Genomic DNA, 23,340 nt, shown 5'->3' with positions numbered 1-23,340 from the left:
TACGAGATAGATCACTTCTCGATCTATCTCAAGGATGGATCTTGTAGATATATTAACCTACAAATAATGCACATTTTCTAGTAAAACCTCCAACCCTGGGTACGACACTGCGAACCAGAGTCACTTGGTATATTTAAAAACGAAACTACGTATGAGTTCAAGTTCCAATTTTAAAAATCTATATACAATATGTGAATCATTGAAACAATAATCCTAGTTATTTATAAAAACATTTTTTTTTATATATTTTAAAATCAGCGGTTGTGTTATGATTGCATTGAATATAAACTTTACTTATAGTAACTGGAAAAAAAATTATTTTTTAGCATCAGATTAACTACAATCCAATTTCATTTTTATGTAAAAGTATTAATTAAAATTTGCATTAATATTAAACAAACAAAAAACAAAAGAAAAATTGAGAAACTTAATTTTTTTTAAGTTTGTTAAGTTTATACATTTTATTTGTGATATGAAAGTCCTTCAGCTACAGTAAATATGATTGGAATAAATATATAATCAAATTAAACACTTACATGCATTTATGTAACATATACCATAAACCTTTGTAGTGCTTCTACAAAGCATTACATATGCCTGAGTGCAACAGACGCACTTCAATAACAATTTTTTCTGCTTTGTTACATCACAGTTACACAGTTACACAGTTCAAATAAATTTCAGAAAATAAATGTGCACACATTGCAATTTTTTTTTTATATGTATGATTTAAATCAATTACTTGCAACCAAATCAAGCACAATGGAGTGCTACTTAATCAGGTATATTTATATAAAGATACATAATACTTTCAACATATAGCGTGTGTTGGAGTTACGATGGCATAAAAAGCAGCAAAATAGTTATTTCTCAATATTTACAATATTTTCACTATTTCTATAAAAGCTGAAGAATTTTGTTTATGAAGTTTTCTTTACAATAAAAATGAATAAAAAGGAAACTTGGCTACATATGTTATTATGTGCAAGATAATGTGACCATGTCTTATATTATGAGTATTTCTTGAACTTAAATACCATGTAAAGAGTTATCGAATATAAATATAGATACGTGTGATTACTGAAATACATAATATTAACTATTTTCATATCAATTTTATAAATATACAGTCGTGTTTGGGTATATCGGACAGCGCGATATAGTGAACACCTAATTTTTTACATGGAATACGCCAAATAGTTAACAAAATTTTGAAATCAACTCCAAACAGAATTTTGCGTTCAATTTTCTGCTGAAAGCAGCAAAATAATGCCGTGGATACAACTGATTATCTAGTTATCTAGTCTAATAGTGCTCGTATGTGAGCACTGAGTAAACTATACGCAAAAGTGGTTCAATAGTTATTTTCTGTACCCAAAAAGAAAACTATTCGTAAACTCTTTCAATAAACATACATATATGTATAGATTCTTATCTAAAAATTTTTTCTAATGATCTCTTGCATTTAATTATATATATGTGTATTTTAAGCATATACAATGATTTTTTTAACAAATAAATATCAACCTTAATATAGTGATAGTGCGAACGCAGGCCTTTCAAGAGTTCACTATATCTAGACGTGAGTATAGCATTTTTTAAAATGATTTTTTGAACAAATAGTTATCAACCTTGATATAGTGATAGTGCGAACGCAGGCCTTTCAAGAGTTCACTATATCTAGACGCAAGTCTAGCATTATAAAAATTAAGTCTACATTAAAAGTGACCTGCTACAAAATGTATCTGTTGATACACCAAAACATTCATTCTTATTCTAAACATAATTTATTACTCCTAGCTCATGTTGGTGCTTATCAATTATTAATGTTCACATAATTGTTTTTGACTATTGATATAGCCAATATGTAAATGTAATATGTAATGACTACATAAATAATATTAATAGATTTCTATCCCTTGAGTATTATTAATCTCTCATTATATTTAAAATGATTAATGTCAACATATAGTGCTATAAACTAATAAATATACTTAAACAAATAATTATATCAGCGTTTTAACCAATACATTTCTTATTAAAATTGTGGATATGTAGATAATGACTGTATTTACTATAGTGATGTATTATAGTTGTATTGTAAGTTTAAGTTTATATGAATTTTCAACACCCTACCACAGTTAAATATATTATTTTATTAAAATTTACATGTTCAAAATATAATCTATATGAATGGAACATGTTTTCATGCAGCTACTGCTAATAAAAATTACAATTTTATTTTTACTATTGTGAAATGACATTTTTGTAATTATAACAAATATGGCGTGAAGAATTTAGCATGAAATGATTATTTAGGACACACATTTTCCGTGTTAATATAAGTTTTGTCAGCATGCATTTTTCAACACAAAATAACAGTTCTATTACAACAAAAATATAAGTGGAAAACACAATCCTGCATTAAATTAAAAGCTATTCCATAAAATCTATCTAGCGATTTAATAGATTTTAGTATTGAATAGATTTTAGTAAATAGTATTTTAGTATTGACAGAAACTGTGAACTATTATTACAAAATTTTAAATTTTAAAGTACAATAAGAACATTGCGCAATTAGCACTAACAACTATCGTACAGCACACGGTGATTTTATGTACTTATATCCTATTAATTAAATTCTTCCCTATTTCATAACAATGTATATTTCTCGCTAATATATAATGGTATATGGTATATGCGTGATATATAAAAACAGATATTATAAATGCTCAACGATGCGTATAATAAAATAACGTATGTGAAAACAAATAAATAAAAAAAAAATGCAAAAGATAGACGACAGACAACGTATGCTCAGTACACATATCCGTTAGGCGAAAAACAACAACTTTACATTTATCCACACTTGTGCATGGATGGCTGTCATCAACAGACACATTTGATATGTGAAAATACCGCAAGGTAAAAAGGGCATATGCATATTCTTGTAGAGACTCTATCGGACAGTTTGGAAGTTGACAGGTAACAGGTTACAGGTTACAAACAACTGGGTGGCAATAATGACAAAATTCATAATATCATTAAGTAAGGAACTAGCCATGAGCACGAAACAAGCACCAGGCTTTACAAAATTTATGCTTACAGTTCACAATTTTATCATACAGTTGACCACAATTTTGCGACTGAATTTGAATTATTTGTGTTCTTCAATAGGAAGTGCACATATTACATGCACAAAATAAAACTTAATTTTTTTATTTGTAGCAGAAAAGAAATCAATCACATTTTTATAACATGATAATTATTTAAAATAAAGAAAAAATTCATTTAGTATTTTAAAAAATTCACAAATAATTAAGTTTGTAAGTAGAATAGAATTAAAAAATTCTAAACTTCAATATATAATAAACATTAGATAAAATAAAAGAACCTACAAAAATTTATTGTCATATAAAAATCTAATAATATCGCAACACAGCAAGTAATTTGTTAATAAACTTTCATAGCAAATTAACAGAAATTTAACTACTTATAAGTTAAGTGCGACTTTAGATCACTTGGCTAATGAACGCTGACTCTTAGCTTCAAATTTGGCAGGGTACGAAATCAACTCTTGGTACTTGCAGTTTAAAAAAATTATTTTTAAAAAATTAAATATAAGAAATAATTCTAAAACCAGTGTTGATGAGTATTTGGCAATACTCGAAACAACTGTATGGTTAGCCAAAAATTTAATTAATTAAAATATAATATAAAAAAAATTGTTTGTTGTTGTAGTTCATTACATTTCGACACCTCACTAAAAAATAACATCATTTATTTAGTTCCTTCACATTTAACTATCTACTGTAGATAATGTACATAATTTAAATTATATACGTAATTACGTTATATTAGTAATACGTTATATATGTATGTAAACATACTAATTTTTTTCTAAACTTAAAAGATATTTTTAATTTCATTTTCGATTTCAATAAGTTAAAATAGTATATATGGTGATTTTACTAATTTTTATTCGTACACCAAAACTGCTGTGCTTATTTAAAAAACAATATTATGACATCTTAATATAGATATTAAAAAAAAAATAGTTTTAATATTTCGATTAAGTGATGTAAATAAACAACAAGACATTGGTCTTAGCTGGTAAGATTAATATTAAATTAAAAAATTGAATGTTCTAAATGCTATCAAATACAATATAAACAAGAAGATTTAAGCTCAAAAACGACATAAGAAGAATTACAATTCTTAGTGTATATTTTTTGGCATTAACGACAAATTCTTCTTTTCAGTCTTAATGTAGTTTAAATGTTGTTTGCAACTCTTAACCGATATATTGAAACTAAAAATTGCATAAAAAGAATTACAATTCTATTACTTACATCGCGAATTTCCTTAATTTTTTGGCCACCTTTGCCAATGACACAACCAGCAAGACTTTGATGAATAAGAACTCTGACATCAACTTCATCATCTCGCTATTTAGAAATAAAAGAGATAATGTGTAAATTAATTAAATAAACAATTTTGTGAACAATTAAAACAGTTTTAATTAACAATTAAAAATTTGAATTTACGTACCTCTTCAAAATATTTCAACATTTCGGAAATAATTTGTAAAGTTGAATCCAAGTCCGATGATATTAAAATGGTACTAATAATAAATTAATTGATTAAAATAATTAATTTGTGCAAATATTAATATAATGATGTAAATATTTTTTTTTGTTTGGTATATGCTTAAATTTAGATGACAATTAAAACTTTGCTTAAGGTTTTTGCATACAATCCGATTGGTAATGGTGAAAAAAGTTGCCACCAAACTAAAAATTAATTTTTAAATACTATTATAAATTGGTATTGGCAATAAATACGGGCAAAGGCACTGTATAAACTATTTATTATTATGTATGTATAATGTATTTTTTTTTAAACATTTACACATGAGTATATTCTACAAAGACGTTAATTTTTTTAATTATTAAACCATAAAATGTTAAAAATTGAATGTACTTATTTGTTTTTTATTTTTATTTTTATGTCAATTGTTTGTTAAACACTGAACTAACTAATTTACACATTTAAGTAATAATAGAATGCATAGATGATGTTCCAAAAGTTTGTGTTTTATATGTGTTATTATATTAATTTGCTATGATATGAGTTTTGAAACTAATATCGCCGTTGGTTAAAGTAATCAAGTTAAGTAACACAGAGGAAAAACCATTTCCCCCTAAGAAAAGGTTATGGATGCAGAAGGAATTACATTACACACAAGCAAATAAGATGATGACAAACTTTTTGCAGTAAACTTTAAAAACACGAAATGAATTGTTGTAAGGTAAAATGAACAATTTTTAAGATGTTTGTACAAAATTACATAAAACTCTGCCTTAATAAATATATGGGCAAGTCCTTCATAACAGCAAAGATAAATTTATGTTTGTTTTTTTTACAGTATTTTCTTATGCCAAAATTAAGAAATCCTGAAAATCTTGTACACAGACTTAAAATAAATATATAAAAAGCTTTAAGATAAAATTGTTATGAATTAACTTCATAATTAGCAAAACAATATTGTAATAATCATATGTAAACCACAAAATACAATAAGTAAAGTAGTAAGTAGCTTAAAACAGATTTAGGTAAAGTAAAGTATATAAAATGTGATGTATCCAAAAAAAATATACTTTTAAAATTTAAATTGAAACTATTTTTAAAGATTAAGTTTAAACATAGTATAGTGACTTAATGGCAAAGGCAAAGCACTATCAATATTTTATATTTTGTTCATTTTAAAAAATTCGCATATTCAATTATTGTAGAATTTTAGAAGTTTAATTATCAAAGTTTGCTCTACAGTTTAATTTATTCGCAAAATGTTAAATACTTTTATATTACTTTTTATTTGTACAGTGTAGAATTTCTGAGTGGATACAGCGATTGCTCTGGGTAGGATAATAACAATTAGGATGCAAAATATGTTCAAGATTTTTCTTATATATTTATAAAAAGAACTAACTAAAAAGTTAAACATAAATTTATGTAAGTCTAATAATAAAGTTAAATGGTAATTAAATGAGCTTCTTTAAGATAAACTAAGTGTAAGGAAAAAGTAGTATTTTACCGTTCGGGGCCTTGGGAATCATCGACAGACACAGTGGCTTTATACTGCATTTTTGGTGGATTTAATTTAGTTGTTTGGTTTGTTGGTTCGTCGAGTTGGTGGCAATTATAATCGTTGTTATTGCATATTTAACACATTTTTAATAGCAATGCATATGTATATATATATACATATATACATATATATTGGTCAATTATATATAAATATGACCCAGATGTGGTTTAGGAATTTTTATTATTTTATTTATGGTACGTAGTTGGTTCACATATTTGTAAATTCAGCAGCGGGTACGATTGAACGAAAGCACATCATGTGTTTGTGATTGTGATTGTTACGAGTTCATATATCCAATTTAGGGCGTTTTATAGTGATGGTTCAGGTGTACAAATCAAGGCCGGTTCAAGTTTAGTTGTTGGGCGAGCAGTCAATCAGGCGGGCGTATGGATATTTTTTGTTGGGCGTGACGATGCAACAATCACCATATCATATTTATACCAGACCAGAGTTTTGTTTATTGAATCAGGTGTATATCATACAGGCACAATAACATTGATTTGCAATGTTTTCGATATAAATTTTATTTGGTTGGTTATCAAGTGCATAAAATTTTGGGACGAGATAAGAGAGAGAAAAATATTTCATTTAGTTAAATGGTTAATTGCAAAAGGTATATATAAAATATCTATAGATAAAAATTATTTATTATTAATTTGGTAAATAAAGCTCCTATTTATTAAGTAAGCTGAGGACAGAGTGAAGAAGATTTAGATTATAAAGCAAAGATTTTAAATAATTTACACTTTATTTAGTAATAATTTAAGATTTGAACTATTAAAGTTCAATTCTAGTTAAGTATTTTATAATATTTGACATAATTGAAAGTGGTATATGTTTTAGTAAAATTAGAACCAGAAATATGAAGTAGTTGGTAGTCAATATCATAAATTAGGTTTAAATTATGTTTTATATTTATATTTATACTAAGCTCAAGACTACGTTATTCTGATATTCTAAAGACGAGTCCTCACTCTTCTATACGTTAAAGAAATGTTCTTCAAAAGTAAAAACTGAATAAAAGTAATTGTAAGTGTAAAAAGATTTATACAAATATATATATATATATAAATTATACATATATATATATATATATACATATTTATTATTTTTGAGGAGTATGAGAACATTACAAAAAACCTATTTTAACTACTTTCTAACTAACTCAATTAATACCTGTGTTCGCATTTTTTGAATATGCTGTCCACCCTTGCCAATTATAGCTCCAGCAATCTAAAATAATATTGCAAATAAAAGATATTTATAAAGATTTTAATTATATCAAACGTATTACTTACATTGCTTGGAATTAAAATTCGGACTTGATCGTCATTGCGTCTATTACGCTTCTCCGATTGCGGACCATCATCATTCATTTCTCGTTTTATCTTCATTCTTTCTGTAATACAATAAAAAAAAAATATTAATTTAATACATAAATGTATTTAAATAAAATAATAACATAATAAAAATTAAAAACATAATTATTTAACTATTACATATGAACATGCATATGAGCATGTAGGATTTTGCTTCTGAGAGTTTTCAATCCAATTACTTTCATTAATATTTTGAGTTTTATATATTAATCTTATTGTGAAGAGGCTTGAATGATTCAGCTATGATTCAAAGTAGTGAGTATTGGCACGTGTTGATGTAAGAAAGGTGGGCAGAATGTAACAAAACAAATGCGCTAGATTTAAGTGTAAATATGAATCGCATTATTCTATTGCATTATTCAATATTCGTTAGTTAACAATATGTTTTATGGCGAAATGAAAACCTGGTTTTATTTTTTGCATTAATCAATTATTAATCAAAATCATTTTCATCGGTACACTGTTTTGTAAGTGCAACTTAAAACCAAATTGATTCCACTAAATTATCAAAAATGCAACTTAATGAAATATCTATCAAGCAGCATCAATATGAAAATATTGTTTTATATAAAAGAGAAAAAAAAATAAGTTCCTTTATAAAAACTAATTTTTATATATTTCAAATTATAGTTTAAAAAAAATTAAGTTTATAATTTATTTATTTATGGAAAAGCAGAAATTGTGTAATTTAATTTAAAAATTTTTTCTGCGAAACTGAGTATCCACACTTAGCAATATGTTTTATCCAATTAGCCCTTATTGGTCTATTGTATTGCTATATAAAAGTTGAAGTATCAAAAACATAAAACCTATGGCAAAGCATAAAAACAATCTTTAGAGGGAAATCCTGAAACTGGCCAAGATTCTTGAAAAAGTAAGCTTTTACCATAGTATTGATTGCAAAAAGTATAAAAAAAAATATTTCGACGAACACGTTATCAAGTATTTCAAAGATGATATATTCATGTAACAGAAAACTCCCCAATATATGGCGTCTCCTATATAGTGCCATAGAGAAATGAATTTCGCCCAGATGGAACATGTGGTAAAAACGAACGTCATCTGTCAAGAACTATAAATACAACACACCTGGAACAAAAAAAACTTTGGAAGATATAATGGAATGAGTGCGAATAAAACATTTTGTGGTGATCCAATATCATCGTGACACTTTTATTGGCTTATGAACATTTTTTAATTAAAAGGATTATCTAATTATCAGGTAAAGAAATGGTTAATAAAATTACCGTGTCCTAGACTCGTTGAATGACAAGAGATTAGGCAGTTTTTGAGTAATTTTACTAAAGTACAAAAGTATAATGCTGGTCCAACAACATTATATACGAACTACGTATATAATGTCATACCGACAGGAACAATCGATTTTGTTATGCATAAATATTTATTAAAATCACTTATGCAGTGTATAATAAATATTACGTAGCGGGATTAACATACTTTAGGTTTTTTAAACAGGTCCTTAAGTGTTATCCCTACATACATAAAAGTTCTTACGTGTTCTGAGTGTCAGTTCTAGCCACCTAGTTGTATTGTTATATTATTATTAGTATAGCATATATATAAAGCATAATAAGCGTAGACTGCACTTTTGAAAAATATGGATTTTAAATTTGATTACTCCATAATATATATTTTATATAATACTGATTGAAAGTAAATTATAATTTTCGATTTAAATATTTAGTTTAGATGCTAATTTTTCTTATATAAAAAATTTATTTATAATTTAGATTTTCTTCACATAACATATTTCAATATTTAATTTTTAGCATATTTTAATTAACCATTTTTCCATTGCGAAGTTATCGTACATGATATGTACAAAATTAAATTTAAAGTGGGTTATTATATATACTATTGTCAGCTTTGTTCATCAACCTACGCTGAACTTATTTTTAAGATTTCAAAAATAAATAGCATGAGAGAGTGAGTACATGCAAAATACGCAATGCTTTTTTTTACAATTGTTTTTATTTATATTATGTACATTGTAATAAAAATGAAAAAAATATTATTTTTTAATTATTGAAAATACTTTCAGACGTTTGTATGAGTACATCAACATTTCTATAATACTGTTTTTTACAGAAGCATGTAGGATGAAAAGTAGTTCGTCTCACATTTTGCATTTTACAAATAATACTATACAAAATATCGTACTTGAGCTGATATAAATGTCATATATTAATCCCTTGAAATTTAACTTATTACAGAATTTTAAAACCCACAATTACGATAAAGAAATAAATTTGTTTTTGTGGTCGAATAAATGAAATAATTAAAACCAATATTAAAAATTATATTATATGTATAAGCGATTTATATATTAAAAAGTTATAATACGATAAAGTATTTTAATATCCCTTAAAAAAACATCCCTAAATAACATATAAGGATATATGAGTTTTCGTTGGTCATATAAATTAGTGCTATTTCATGAATTGAGATTGTGTATTATAAATGTACACAGATAATAATAAACTGGTTAGTATTGAGTTTCAGAATAAAGTTTAACATAATTTAATTAATCATTAAAATTCTTTAAGTATTATTTTTCAAGATATTTGCTATTGAATACAAAATGATTCACTTTAGATATACTATTTTTTTTAAGATACTTAAGTTAATTCTTTGAAATTATTAAGTATTTCAATAATTGATACTTTCTTCAAGATATTTGAATTAATTATTGAAATATTTATAGCAGTATAAATAATAATGAATAATGAATGGTTGGAATAATGAAGAAAGATTATTTTTTTTTTTGAAATAATTGAATTAGCTCTATAAATTCTTATACAGTATTTAAAATATTGAGAGAAACTATGATAAACTTGAGAACAATGGAGATTCAATACTTTTTCAAAGGTACATACAATAACTATTAAAACCCATATAGTATTACAAGGATTGATTAGTTTAAAAAATAAGGATAAATATATTACTTTGAATCATATGATTATAGGAATTCGTATAGTGTAATAAAAAAAAGAAAAAATTTAATTTTTAAAGGCAATTATTATGAAAGAAAAAAAAGATATATTTCATTTAATAATAAAAATTTATATAGTATTAGAAATATTGAAATAAATTATGACAAATTCAGGTGTTATGTAAATTCTATACTTTTCAAAACACATTAAACAACTATTCATTGAATTTTTATTCTATTTTATAACAATTAATGCGAATTCAATACATTTATTATGAAGAACTTCATTATTACTTATCCAAACTTATTTGTTTAAATAGAATTATCTTCTTTATATTTTGTAGTTAAAAATTTATTTTATTAGCCGGCGTTGAATTTAATTTTAATAGTACTTAAATTTATTTTGTTAACACAAATTTAGATCTTATTCAAATATAAATTTATTTTATGGTTCATCTATCTTATTTTGAAAAGCAATCATACAAAGAATAAAAGAAATTTTTTTTGGAAATGTAGAAGTTTTCGTCGTATGGAATTTGCATTATTTGGCAGCATTGAAGAGATCAAATAAATATCAAGGTTTAAACATTTGTTATTTAATTTGTATAGTTATTGTTTTAGGTCATTTAAATAAAAATAATTTTACGAGTATGATATGAAATATAATTTTAAAACTTGTTAAATTTTTACCTTACAGGTACAGGTTTTATTATCTTTTTATTAACACAAAATATTAAAAACGCGTTTCAATTTTAACCACTTTTAATAATTATGCAAAACAATAAAAACTTTAAGTAATTTATTTAAATACTGTTTCTTCTTCTTCTTCAAAACAAAATAAAAAAATTATTTAATCACTTATATTTAAAACTAGTTTTACTAGAAATCACATGTATTGTTAGAAGAAAGCTACTTCTGTTATCAACGACGTTTCTGATATTACTAATATATTGTGCTTTCATAAGGCTATATTTATTAGAAATGTTATGAACAAGTGCATACAATTCAATTTATACTTCGGTTAGAATAAAAGGTAACGTCCCAAATTCACTAAAATGCAACCGGAAATGGCCAATAACGAAATACTGTCCATGCTATCCATTAAAACTCCACCTGACCATAATTTTGTCATGTAAGTTAGACTAGATCAACTATAATACATAGAACGGAAGGGCTAATTGTAAACACGTCCTTATATTGCTTATATTGACAATAATAACGCTGATGACATGAAAACTAGTTCATGCACCACAAATTGACCAATAAAAATCCTACAAATAAAATGATCATTAAAAATTCCGCCAGAAGACACGTTAAAATAGGAGAAATAACTGTACTGGATGGATACCACGCAACCAAAATAATTATATTGACAACGGGAAATATGCCACAACAAAACCTTATACCTTATATACAACACGTACTAATGGCTTAAGGACATTAAATATATATACGGGGTACAAATCGACTGATACATACAATTTTTTTTATGTATATTAATAAAGTTGCATTAATATTGACAAAAGCATTTATTTATTTGTTTTTAGCCATGCCACACACCCCCTTCAAATAAAATTAAAGGACTTAGAAGCGGCGCAATGCAAATAATAATGCACTGCAGTACGCAATCATTTTATAAAAATTGTTCAAATTAAATAGTGCTGAACTATAGAACTATAGGAACACTGCAATTTCAGAATATAAGATAGATACCATTCCATCCTTCTTCAATTTCCTTGGTGGCCTGAATACAAACATTTAGTTATGTCAATATCAGCTGATGTATTCCCATTATGCATTTTCAGAAACATACATTCCAACTCTTCTAACTAAAGAAGGATCAAATGTGAGTTTTAAAATATGAATAGACGATTTAAACGTTTGAGAAATTAAACAAATTGGAAACTACGACTATTTTATTTTTCATTTTTTTCACTGGATTTCAAATATGGAAAATATGGCAGTAATATTGACGTCTTCGAATGTACGTTTAATAAATAATAACTGCATGCAATAGATATAATTAAAGTAATATCGTATGTATTATACACACAATTTTAAAGCAATTAATAATATAAAAGCTATAATTATAAAAATAGAGAGGGTAAAAATCCTATGTAGGAAAATTAGGAAAAACCATATGGAATAGATTAAAAATTTAAGGTTATGAGAAAATAAACTGATGGTTCAAATTAATAAAAACATTAAAAAGTAAAAAATGATTAAAAAAAAAAAACAATAGTTGACAAAAACGCAAAAAAAAAATCTTTTAAATTGTTTAAATCAATTCTTTTAAATTAATTTCATACAAATAATTAATGCAGTATCAAATTGTGATAACATTTATAGGTTCTCTGAAAAATGTATTTAAAATTTATGATTTGAAAAACGCACTTTCACTTTCTTATTTCATATTCGCAATCATACTTTTGGGTGTTCCGCGATCGCACAAAGCCATCATTGTTGTACCCCAAGGAGATCTATATTAGATATCCTTGTACTAATATATCGTCGCATACGGGTTAGGATATAAATTAGGAAGAGGTGGTAAATGAGAAGAAGAGGGGTTTATGCGTTAAGTAATGGATGAGGGGTGGGTAGGATTTAATTGAAAACTACAAATGCAATTTCAATGGAAAAGGTATTGCCGTTCAAGTGTTTGGCAAAAAACTCAACGTATGTGATCAACCAAATAGCATGAGTTTTTCAAAAAAAATCGTTTCAAGTCAATTTAGTCTATGTAAAATGTATGGAATATTGGTTTAAGCGGTAGTTCAACGAGATATGGCAATACAATTTGTTGGTTTTTTATTAGTTATTAATTCCTTAATCTTCTTGCACTTAATGTATTTGTAAACGAATATTACAAGAAATTTTGTTCCGAATGAATATATATTGAAAAGATTAAACACTAATAAAAAAAGCTATGAATTGAAATTTTTACTTGACCATATAGATGTTTCTAGTACTGTCAAATATAATTATAAAGTGTACAACTCTCATTTAAATATGTAGCGAAATACTTAAAATAATAAAAATTTAATCAAAATAATAATAATAGTTAATAATAATAATAGTTAATAAAAATAATTTTTTCATAACAAGATTAGACTGTATTTATTAAAAAGAAAAAACAATTTCATGTGTAGAAATTCTAGTAGCCTTTTAAGGAATGTAATTAATTAACATTACTTTATTATGTTCAAAATTTTGAGAGCACAGAAGTACAATTTAATACACAAACTGTAACCCATAATATATTGTACATTCCTTTGACAATAACACACTATGTATTCCATAATTCCTAATCGACAATTAACTATCTGTGCTAACTCTAAAAAGCGCCTTAATGACAGTTAAGGTAATTTTTATGTCAATTATTATTATTTTTTTCTTTTTTGCCTTTTTGAACTACAAACATACTTGAAAATATTAATAATGGTGGTAACTCTGAACATTCAATTGTATATATTATATATTACTAAAATTCTTTTTACATTATATACATACAATATTCATAAATAAATTTTTATGGTATTCGACTGTATCAAAAACTCGTGTAATAAAACAACAATTTTATTTGTATATAAATTGAAGTTCATATATATTAATTTTCACAGAGAGTATTTACTATAGTTAAAAGAAATACGGACTAACTGCAGTGCAAATATGCATTACAAAGGAAACATTACATTTTTATATTAATTAAATCTATTTTAATTATTAATAAATCTATAAAAATGCACCACAAATTGTTTATAGATTTTGAATATACAAACGTGAGCCATCCACAAATTGATTTCTGACAATTTGTCACATTAGAAAATAATAAAAATAATGGAAAAAAAGCAATTTAGATTTACTTAAGATAAAAAGTTGATTGAGCTATTAGAGTAAGGCGGGAATGACTGACATATATATTATAACAATTTTTAATGAACATGTGATGACGACTGACTTCATATACAAGAAAAATATTCATAAATAATAATTATTTCTAAAATCAATAAAACAATGTTTAAAATAGAGCATTATGTTTTTACTATATAATAGTAAAGTTCTAATTCTAATGAAGTAGTAACTTGTGACTTACTTATACGTTTTACTAATCAATAAAATGCATTAAAATAAATTCTTATAATAGTTATAAAAATTCTGGTATTAGTATAAGCACATTGAATTAAAGTGATTATAACAGATAATTTTGAGTTTCAATTTACATAATTCATAGTCGTCTCTTTTATATTCATATCGTAATTTTGCATTTTATAAATATTTTAGATCTGAAAGTACTTATTCTATAGACGTCATTTACAATTGCATTAATCTGTATATAGCCACATTTCTTGTTGATGCTTATACTTTAATCTGAATATTTAATTCAAATTAAATTAAATTTAAATTTGTAATATATATTTAAATTAAATTGACTAGAAAAATGTATTAGAGATGTTTGTAATTATTATCAATATTTATTGATTATAATAATTTCATCATAAAAGAGTGATATTCTAATAAAAAAAAATTGGCTTGGTAAATTTAATCACGGCTAGACAATATACATTTGAAACAACACCTAAACCATCATGGCGAAAAGGATAAGACTCGACAATTGAAGGTAATAATGTCACTAAATATAAAGATTCACTTTTATTCGCAAGTTTGGGTGTGATAATGATCCCTGTTACGAATTTTAATATAACATCAACATTAGTATTATATATTTAAAAATACTAATATATAAAATACTTACAATATATATTAATTAAGGTAGCCATGTCTTAATATATAGGTTTGGCGAATTGAACGTAACAAATCTATATTATAGTTAATAGTAACTAATATTTTATTTAAAGTAATTGTAATTGCAGTACCCTCTTCGAGACCACGGTTACATAGCAACAAAGTTCTTAACAGAGCTCCTCAACAGGTCCTAGCTCAATTAAAGTCAGAATATAGCCATGTGCTAAACAATTATTTGTCACACATAAATACGAAAATTCCCAATTTGTACTCTAACTGTAACTTTACCATTTATAATATTGCCCATTTGTTTTTATGTCCTAATGCACATACCAATATGAATCCAACTGTTCTTTAACTTCGTCTCATTAAAGTGGCTAGGTTCCTTTGCTGTTACCCATTTTAGCTCAAATTAAAATCGTATCCATCCTCAATGTATATTTGTTCCCAAACCATTCCTTTCCATTTTTACTTTAAATAACTATATCCCAACCTATATGTTTTGTAATTTATTATAATGTTATCTGCTAAATAGACTCTCATGGGTTACCACAACAACAAAATTAAAATTAAGTGGAAAAATTAATACTTTATATACTTATAATTTGTTTACATATAATCTTAATTAAATTAAAAGATATTTTTTCAACAATTAAAATAAAATATTTTCTATTTTATAAATTAATCGTAACGTGACTTAATTTATAAAAATGCATTTTATAATTTTTTTTACTCTCTCACTATATTTCCAAATATTATGATATATTGTATATCATTCTAATCGTTGTATGGTGTTCAAAAAAAAAATTATAGTGTTCAAAAAAAAATAATTATAGTGTTGATTTAACTCTAGATATGTTATTATTTTCTACATATTTTACGCTTTTTCATATATATAGAATTTGGTCTTAATATATTTTCCTTACAAAATAGTTAATATTTGGTTAATATTAATTACATTATCTTACGAGTACAAAAATAAATTTGCGATATTCTAAAAAGATGATCGAAAAAATTAATTGAGACAAATTTAAATAAAGCAGACAAATGTGTATATAACAAATATCTTCGACTCAATCCAAAAACATGATTAAAATATTTAATCATATTAAATAAATATTATTTTTCAAAAATAACTAAGTATGTATATAAGAAATATTGATGATTCATTAAAGACAACATTATTGTTTTAAATATATTTTATTTTTACTATATACAAGTGTAAATGTAATAAACATTATGCTATTAATAAATTTTTCTAAGTTACTAAGAGATAAATAATATTCCATAATAAAAATAGAAACTTCGAAACAGGTAAGTGTCTTTTAATACTAGGATAATTTTTTTAATTAGATTAAATAATAAGATATAATGACTAGCAATATATTTTAATTAACGTAATGAAAACATTAAATACTAAAAATTTATTTAAGTCGTATCTGACGACAACTGCAAAATTATTTAATTAAAATAATTGCATGTTTATGTTCTTAAAGAAATTATTTTAAACTGTTTACAATACTATAACAAATCTTCTGGTTAAGATAATTTAGACTATGCTGCTATTAGAAAACTATAGTTCCTTGAAATAAATGCATTACCAGAGGCAGGCTTTAGGCCACAAATACTTTATTCACGCAAAAGATTTAGCATTTTTTACGTACTTCTTCACTATAATTTAACAGAACAAGCTAATGGAAATTTATGTCCTGTACACATACCGACATACTTGTATATATACATACAACGGAAAGGTAAAAATTATACACAGGAAGGAAGGAAACCGGAATGGTCACTTTAGAGTGTGGAATTCGGGGTGAGCTTCGTTTCAAAAAAAAAAAGAAGAAAAAAAACGCCAAAAAATAAATATAAAAAAAAACAAAACAAAACATGTACGTACAATAAAAAAATAATAATAAAAAAAATCAACTTAAAAAAAAATAAATTTTCACTATGTTTATAATTTTTCCAAATGCTTATACGCTAGTTAGTTGCTAGGAACAAACACATACATACACATACTTATGAAAAAATATACAATATTCGTCCAAGCTGTCACACAACAATGTCCTTTAAAATATAGTGTTCGATAGAAATGCTGCCCACCGACAGACAATCGAGTTACACACAAACGATGTGCATATAACGTCTAACGTCGTTTGTGGTTATACTTCACTAGCGGGGGTATTTGAACGGTTTTGGTGGGTACTTATTGTGCTGTATTGGTCGGTCGTCGATGGTACACATTTATTTATTTATATACCTTATTTTTTATTTTTTTATTTTTTGTTTTTTGTTTTTAAAGCAAAAAAGTTAATAACTAATGTGGTTATAGCGTGTGGGAAGCGAAACTGCTGAACATTAGTAGCAAAGCAATGACAACAATGGTAAAGTCCAATGTGATATGTACGTTATTTTATCATGGCTTAGTTAGGACACTAGAGGCGAATTCATTACGCCCTCCACTTTGTTAGATAGATACATTGTGAACCAAGTTTTGCTTGATTTGTTAGTAAAGTGTTGATAAATTTTTAAAAGGATTCGATTGAAATTTTTTTCTTTTTGTCTTTAGAATACAAAATTTATGTTCTTAGTAAAAATATAGTAAGTTTATGGTACACAATGAAATACATAATTTCTTTGAAACTTTTATAAAAAAAATTTATTTATTTATTTTTTTTTTTGATATATTTGTCTATAAAAACTTTTTTCATATTTTACAAAACATTTTTTTAACTACTTTAACTACTTAAGTGAGCTAATACTTTACAGGTACACTGAAGTGCCATAGAATATAGTCGAAATGTTGGTTCAAAAAATTGGTTTTGTTTTAAAAAATTTTTTTTAAAAGTATATTAGGGGTATTCAGGCAACTGATTAGTTATTTAGTTGATTCAAAAACTTCATATAAAAAAAAATTAGCATTTTGATGTTAATCAGTTACTTGAACGACCCGAAATGCGTAATCTGACTATTTTGTTGTGTGCAAATGACTTGAAAAATTTTTACTAATCTGAGAATCTCCGAAATAGTTGATTCTCTGCTTAGTTTCATTTTTGTATGCAAATTTTTGTTGTAATCATCAACTAAGCAATTAATAAGTTGCCTGAATACCCCTATTATTTAACCAAGACCCGTTGTTTTAAGCCCGTTTAAAAACAAAATTATTATTAAAAAATTGTTTGGTCCTAAAAACAATATATTAACTATTTTATATAATATTTAATAATATCACTAAGCAGTAGGTATTTATATAAATAACTAATTCTTTTTTATAAAAGCTTTAAATAAAACGAATTTTTCAATTTATAGTATATAGAAATATTATTTTAAATATTATATTGAATTTGGCAGGAACCGAGTCCGATTCTTGATACTCAGTCACAAAAAATATATAATTGATATAATTGATAATTGGTATTTGGCAATACTGGAAACAGCTGTACGGTCAGCCCATAATCCATATATTAAAATAATATAAAATAAATTTTTGTTGTTGTAGTTTCACTACTGTTCAAAAAATCTCTTTATGAAATATTATTATTTAAATTATAAAATAAAATAAGCAAAAGTACTCTTGTTAGCAATAAGTAGCTACATGAAATATACAACATTGAACATTGATTTGAAACTACAATACAACAATTTCCACGAAAAACTTAATGCAATACAATGTAGGCACAGATTTGCTAATACGATGACTACTCAAAGGTGTGCAAATATTTATTTAAATTTCGTTAACACTCCCATTTTTAAAATTTTCTCACAATAAAGCTTTAGTCAAGCAGGCAGAAGATCAAAAATAATCTTTCTGAAAACAAATGATTTGCTAAATATTGATTATGAATATTATAAGAAATATGCGCTGAACATATATATATATTCATAAAGTTCAAGTGTATATTTACTCAAAGATTTCAAAGTGTTAAAAAATGCTTGAAGCTGATAGAAGCAACGAAAAAATCATAAATAAAACGAGATATACTTAACAATAGGAAACACGTTGTTGCCTTTGGTAAGTATAAGATTTCAAAATATTTTTTAAGCGCAACAACAAAATGATGGTTTACGACTTAGGTTTGGTAAGTGGGGTAAGTGTATGAGAATTATTATTATATTGAATATGTACGATATTCACTGTATTTAAAAGAAGAATACAGTAAGAATATGTAAAAAAAATTCCACATCAAAAGGCAAAACGTAAGTTGAAGGTCGAAGACGATAATGAATTTCAAAAAAATCTTAAAAATATATTTCTATAAACTCCAAGTAATTAACAATATTTAATAATAAATTGAGTATAATTCGTATATAATTAATTTTAGTATAAAATGTGTAATTGTTATAAGAGTCTTTTGCATTTATGTTTATATATGATTCACTCTAACTTCGCTATAAATTCAAAAAATATAATGTCTCTAGTACTAAAAATTTAACAATTAAAAATCTATTATCAATTAATTCAATTATTCTATACCTAGTTTATAAATTCATTCTTATATAAAATACAGCAAGTGAATTTGTTAATTAACTTTCACACCAAATCGACAAAAACTCCAAGTTAGAGCAATACAAGTTAAGCACGGCTTGAAATCATTTGATTATTTAACACTAACTTTGAACTTCAAATTTGACAAGCTACAAGTTCAACAGTCTATAACATTATTGAAGAATAATTAAATAAGGAATATTTACAAAAATACCATTGGACAATTGGTATTTGGTAAGTGTCCTTCAACTATATTATGAACGTTGAGATTATTATGTTGAGGGCATCTTGCCCTTCAATCTTAAAGATCTATTATCCCCCCTTCAACGATTCCGAAGGTTTGAGCCTTGATATTATTATTATTATTATGTTTGGAAGGTTCAGGCACTTCGATCTTAAAAATCGATTGTGTCCTCATTCGACCATTCAGAATCTTTCTCTAAGTTAAATTTCTATTTAATTAAACGTAGTTTTCTACGTTACAAACTCATACAACTCCATTAAATGTTAGTTAACAATCCAAGCTTTTATTTCTTTTGTGCAACAGTGCTAGTCATGCCCTCCAACACATAACTCACACTCTCATTATCTTCTTTATTGCAATATCTTAAAAATCTATTTAAGTAAAGTCCCAGTTTTGTTAACCGATAAATCAACCTAAATAATTTCAATAAATATGTGTTAGTAAGGAACATCTTTCAATATAACCTTTTTATTTTCGTTGCTTATAATATATTACTGTTTACTAATGCATTATTGTAATTGGTAGATATGCCAAATAATAAAGGCGTAACTTCATCATTTCAACATATTTAGCGTAATTATTTCAAAAGATTTCAATCTAAATTTATATAAGAAATAAACCATAACAGTATATATAAACCATATAATAAATTTTATTAGAATATACCTATATAGGATGTTTCATTATGAAGTGTAATAACTTGGGGATGTGGTTCATTATCCAAGGAACGAAAATATGGTATAGGAGCGAAGGGTATTTACTTCGAGATATAAAGTGCCAGAAGTTTACCAAAAACAAAAAACTTGGGGTCAAAAAAGCAACTCATTTCAGTTGCCCATGACAGGAAAATGAATATCAAATGGTACAGATTATTGTAAAAAGTTAATTCTCTCTCTTTAAATTACACAAAACAAAAGTTGGGATCTATAGATATAATTTAGATATTCACCCGACTGATGGGTGCTATTATGATCAACATTCTTTATTAATAAAAATAATACAATAATGCATTAGTTGAATAATTTAAAATATTATTTTCACTTCCCAAATGAAGGATTTTGGAATTAAAATTAAAAAACAGTTCTTTAAACGTGCTTTTAAAAGTTATATATAAAATTTATATACATTTTCATGGTTATAGAATGTAAACATTAATTATTACCAAATTTAGATACCAAAGGAACAAATAAAAAAATTAAATAAAAACTGTAAGGTATTTAGAAAGAAAATCCCCTTAATTTACAATTACTTTTTAATACATTCAGGGTTTTTACTAAATTTTTTTCGGATCTTGAACGTGGTAAATATTCATGTTATCCATACAGTTTTCTTCTTCATAAAAAAATCACCATAAACTTTGTGTCCACTCCCCCATATCCGGAAGTATTTTTCCTAATTTATGTCGGGAGTATATATTGTGAGTATATATCGTAAGTTTTAGGGGCCAAATTTTTAGTAACTTACTAAACTACTTCGAAAATTAAAAAGAATTGTTTTCTTGGAATTTTTCCAGAAGTGTTTTAAACTTAAACATACGATCAACACCCAACACACCCGGCCATGTAGATACAAAAGATAAAGATTTTTCTACCTATATATTTTGTAACTACATTCTTGAATTTGTTTTACTGACTGACCCCTTTCATCAGTACTCAAGATAGATATAAAATAGATAGATGTTATAGTATAGATATAAAATATATATACATTAACTAACTCTTTAATGATATTTTTGGTCTTTACTAAAAAAGACATACCCGTATATGTTAAGGTGTACATTTATGTATAGATTTTAAGTGTTAGCACAAAGCAATGCTGGTAAACTGCATTTAAAACATTTTAGTTCAGTCTTAAAGATAAATGTATTAATTTATATACATAATTAATTCATTATATCAGTTATTTCCTATATTTTCTCGTTGAAGTTTTTAGTTATAAGAACATGCATATATGAAATTTTTATAATACATATATTACAAAACAGATTTAACTAATGGTGTCGCAAAATGTCATTCTATGATTTTATGGTACTTACTCGTCATTTTGCACGTGAATTCGTAGACGAATTTATACTGAGAAAAATGTAATCAAGACAAAACCTTTTCTTTCTTTATCTTTTATTTATCTGAAAATAAGAAAAATGATCATATATAATATTGCTTCTAAATAACGTATGACGAAGCTTACAACAACTCAAAATCTTTAGTATCTTCACGAGTACCCTTAATATAAAGTCACGAACAGAATGCAGAATGCAAAATGCAAATTATTTACAAAGAAACTCATTTGAAATGCAGAAAAGATGAATGAATAACAAAAAACAAATGCAATTATTTTAGGAATTTAGTTCAATGTCAGCATGTAAGTTGAACAGGTGGTCTCTGCTTTGCTACTATAAGCTGATGATGCATTTAATTAAAACAACCACAAATAAGTAGAAACCACTTCACTTATTGCAAAATAAAAATTCAAGAATCTTAATCTATAAAGGAATCATTATACAATCTCTGCAAAACCATATAGAAAACTTGGTCTGTGCAATTTGTATAAAATATATATATGTTTTTCCTTTACAATGCAATTTGTACTAAAAGTAAATAAATATTTTAGTATATCAAATACAAATAACATATGTAGAAAACATTTTCTTATTACTTAATTCTACTACACAACACAATTCTATAACAATCTTAAATTAGTAGTAAATAACGATTATTTAAATTTTCTTAATATTTTATGAAATAAATTATTTATAAAATATAGTCTGGCTGGATCTGCATGTTTTTGTATAAATGAGTTTGTTTGGTAAACTAGTTAAAAATATTTGGACGCACAACATGCGTATTTGTTTTAAGTACGTCAAGCTAAAACGTCATCCTTCAAAATATCTGAATAAAATACCAAGACTAGAATAAGTTTAAATATTAAGAACTGGTAGTAAATGATGTAAGTATGGCTGCTAATGCTGCTCTACAAAATCCGACGTGTTTTAAGAAAACCACAACATTTGAAACGTCTTCTCACTTAATTGTTATTTCAAAAACTATTTTACGCATTTAGTTGAACTAGTTTTGACTATGCAACATAGATGGCGTAAGGAACTTTGAAATTATATTAATTTCACTTATGCATAGAGTTGAGGTGTAGTGAACAACTATTAAATCCTTGTTTTATTGATTAAATAGGAAATTTCATTTAAAATTATTTAAACCATCACCTTCAATTTCCTTTAACTGTGTAAAAATAGACAATTTCAATGATATATAGATAAAGAAGGATTATCTAAATACTGCTGTTAAACTACAAAGAATAGATTTTATCTGAAATTATTCAACATATATATATAGAATTATGATATTCAATTTTCAAAAATAGACAATA

At 25.4% G+C, this 23,340-nt stretch overlaps 1 protein-coding gene across 1 annotated transcript; it reads right to left on the bottom strand.

Moving 5' to 3' along the window:
* Nucleotides 1–4,352: 4,352 nt before the first annotated feature.
* LOC119681817 (heterogeneous nuclear ribonucleoprotein K-like) lies at nt 4,353–22,084 on the bottom strand (the record flags this gene model as incomplete). Its single annotated transcript, XM_038095106.1, is given in 6 exon segments — nt 4,353–4,448; nt 4,552–4,624; nt 6,098–6,141; nt 7,328–7,384; nt 7,450–7,550; nt 21,995–22,084. Coding segments are annotated over 6 exon segments (378 nt in total), but the record flags the coding sequence as incomplete, so codon positions are not given.
* Nucleotides 22,085–23,340: the final 1,256 nt, after the last annotated feature.

This window comes from Teleopsis dalmanni, chromosome 2 (assembly GCF_002237135.1).
Source record: "Teleopsis dalmanni isolate 2A chromosome 2, ASM223713v2, whole genome shotgun sequence".
NCBI lineage: Eukaryota > Metazoa > Arthropoda > Insecta > Diptera > Diopsidae > Teleopsis > Teleopsis dalmanni.
This window is presented reverse-complemented; position numbering and strand designations above follow the sequence as displayed.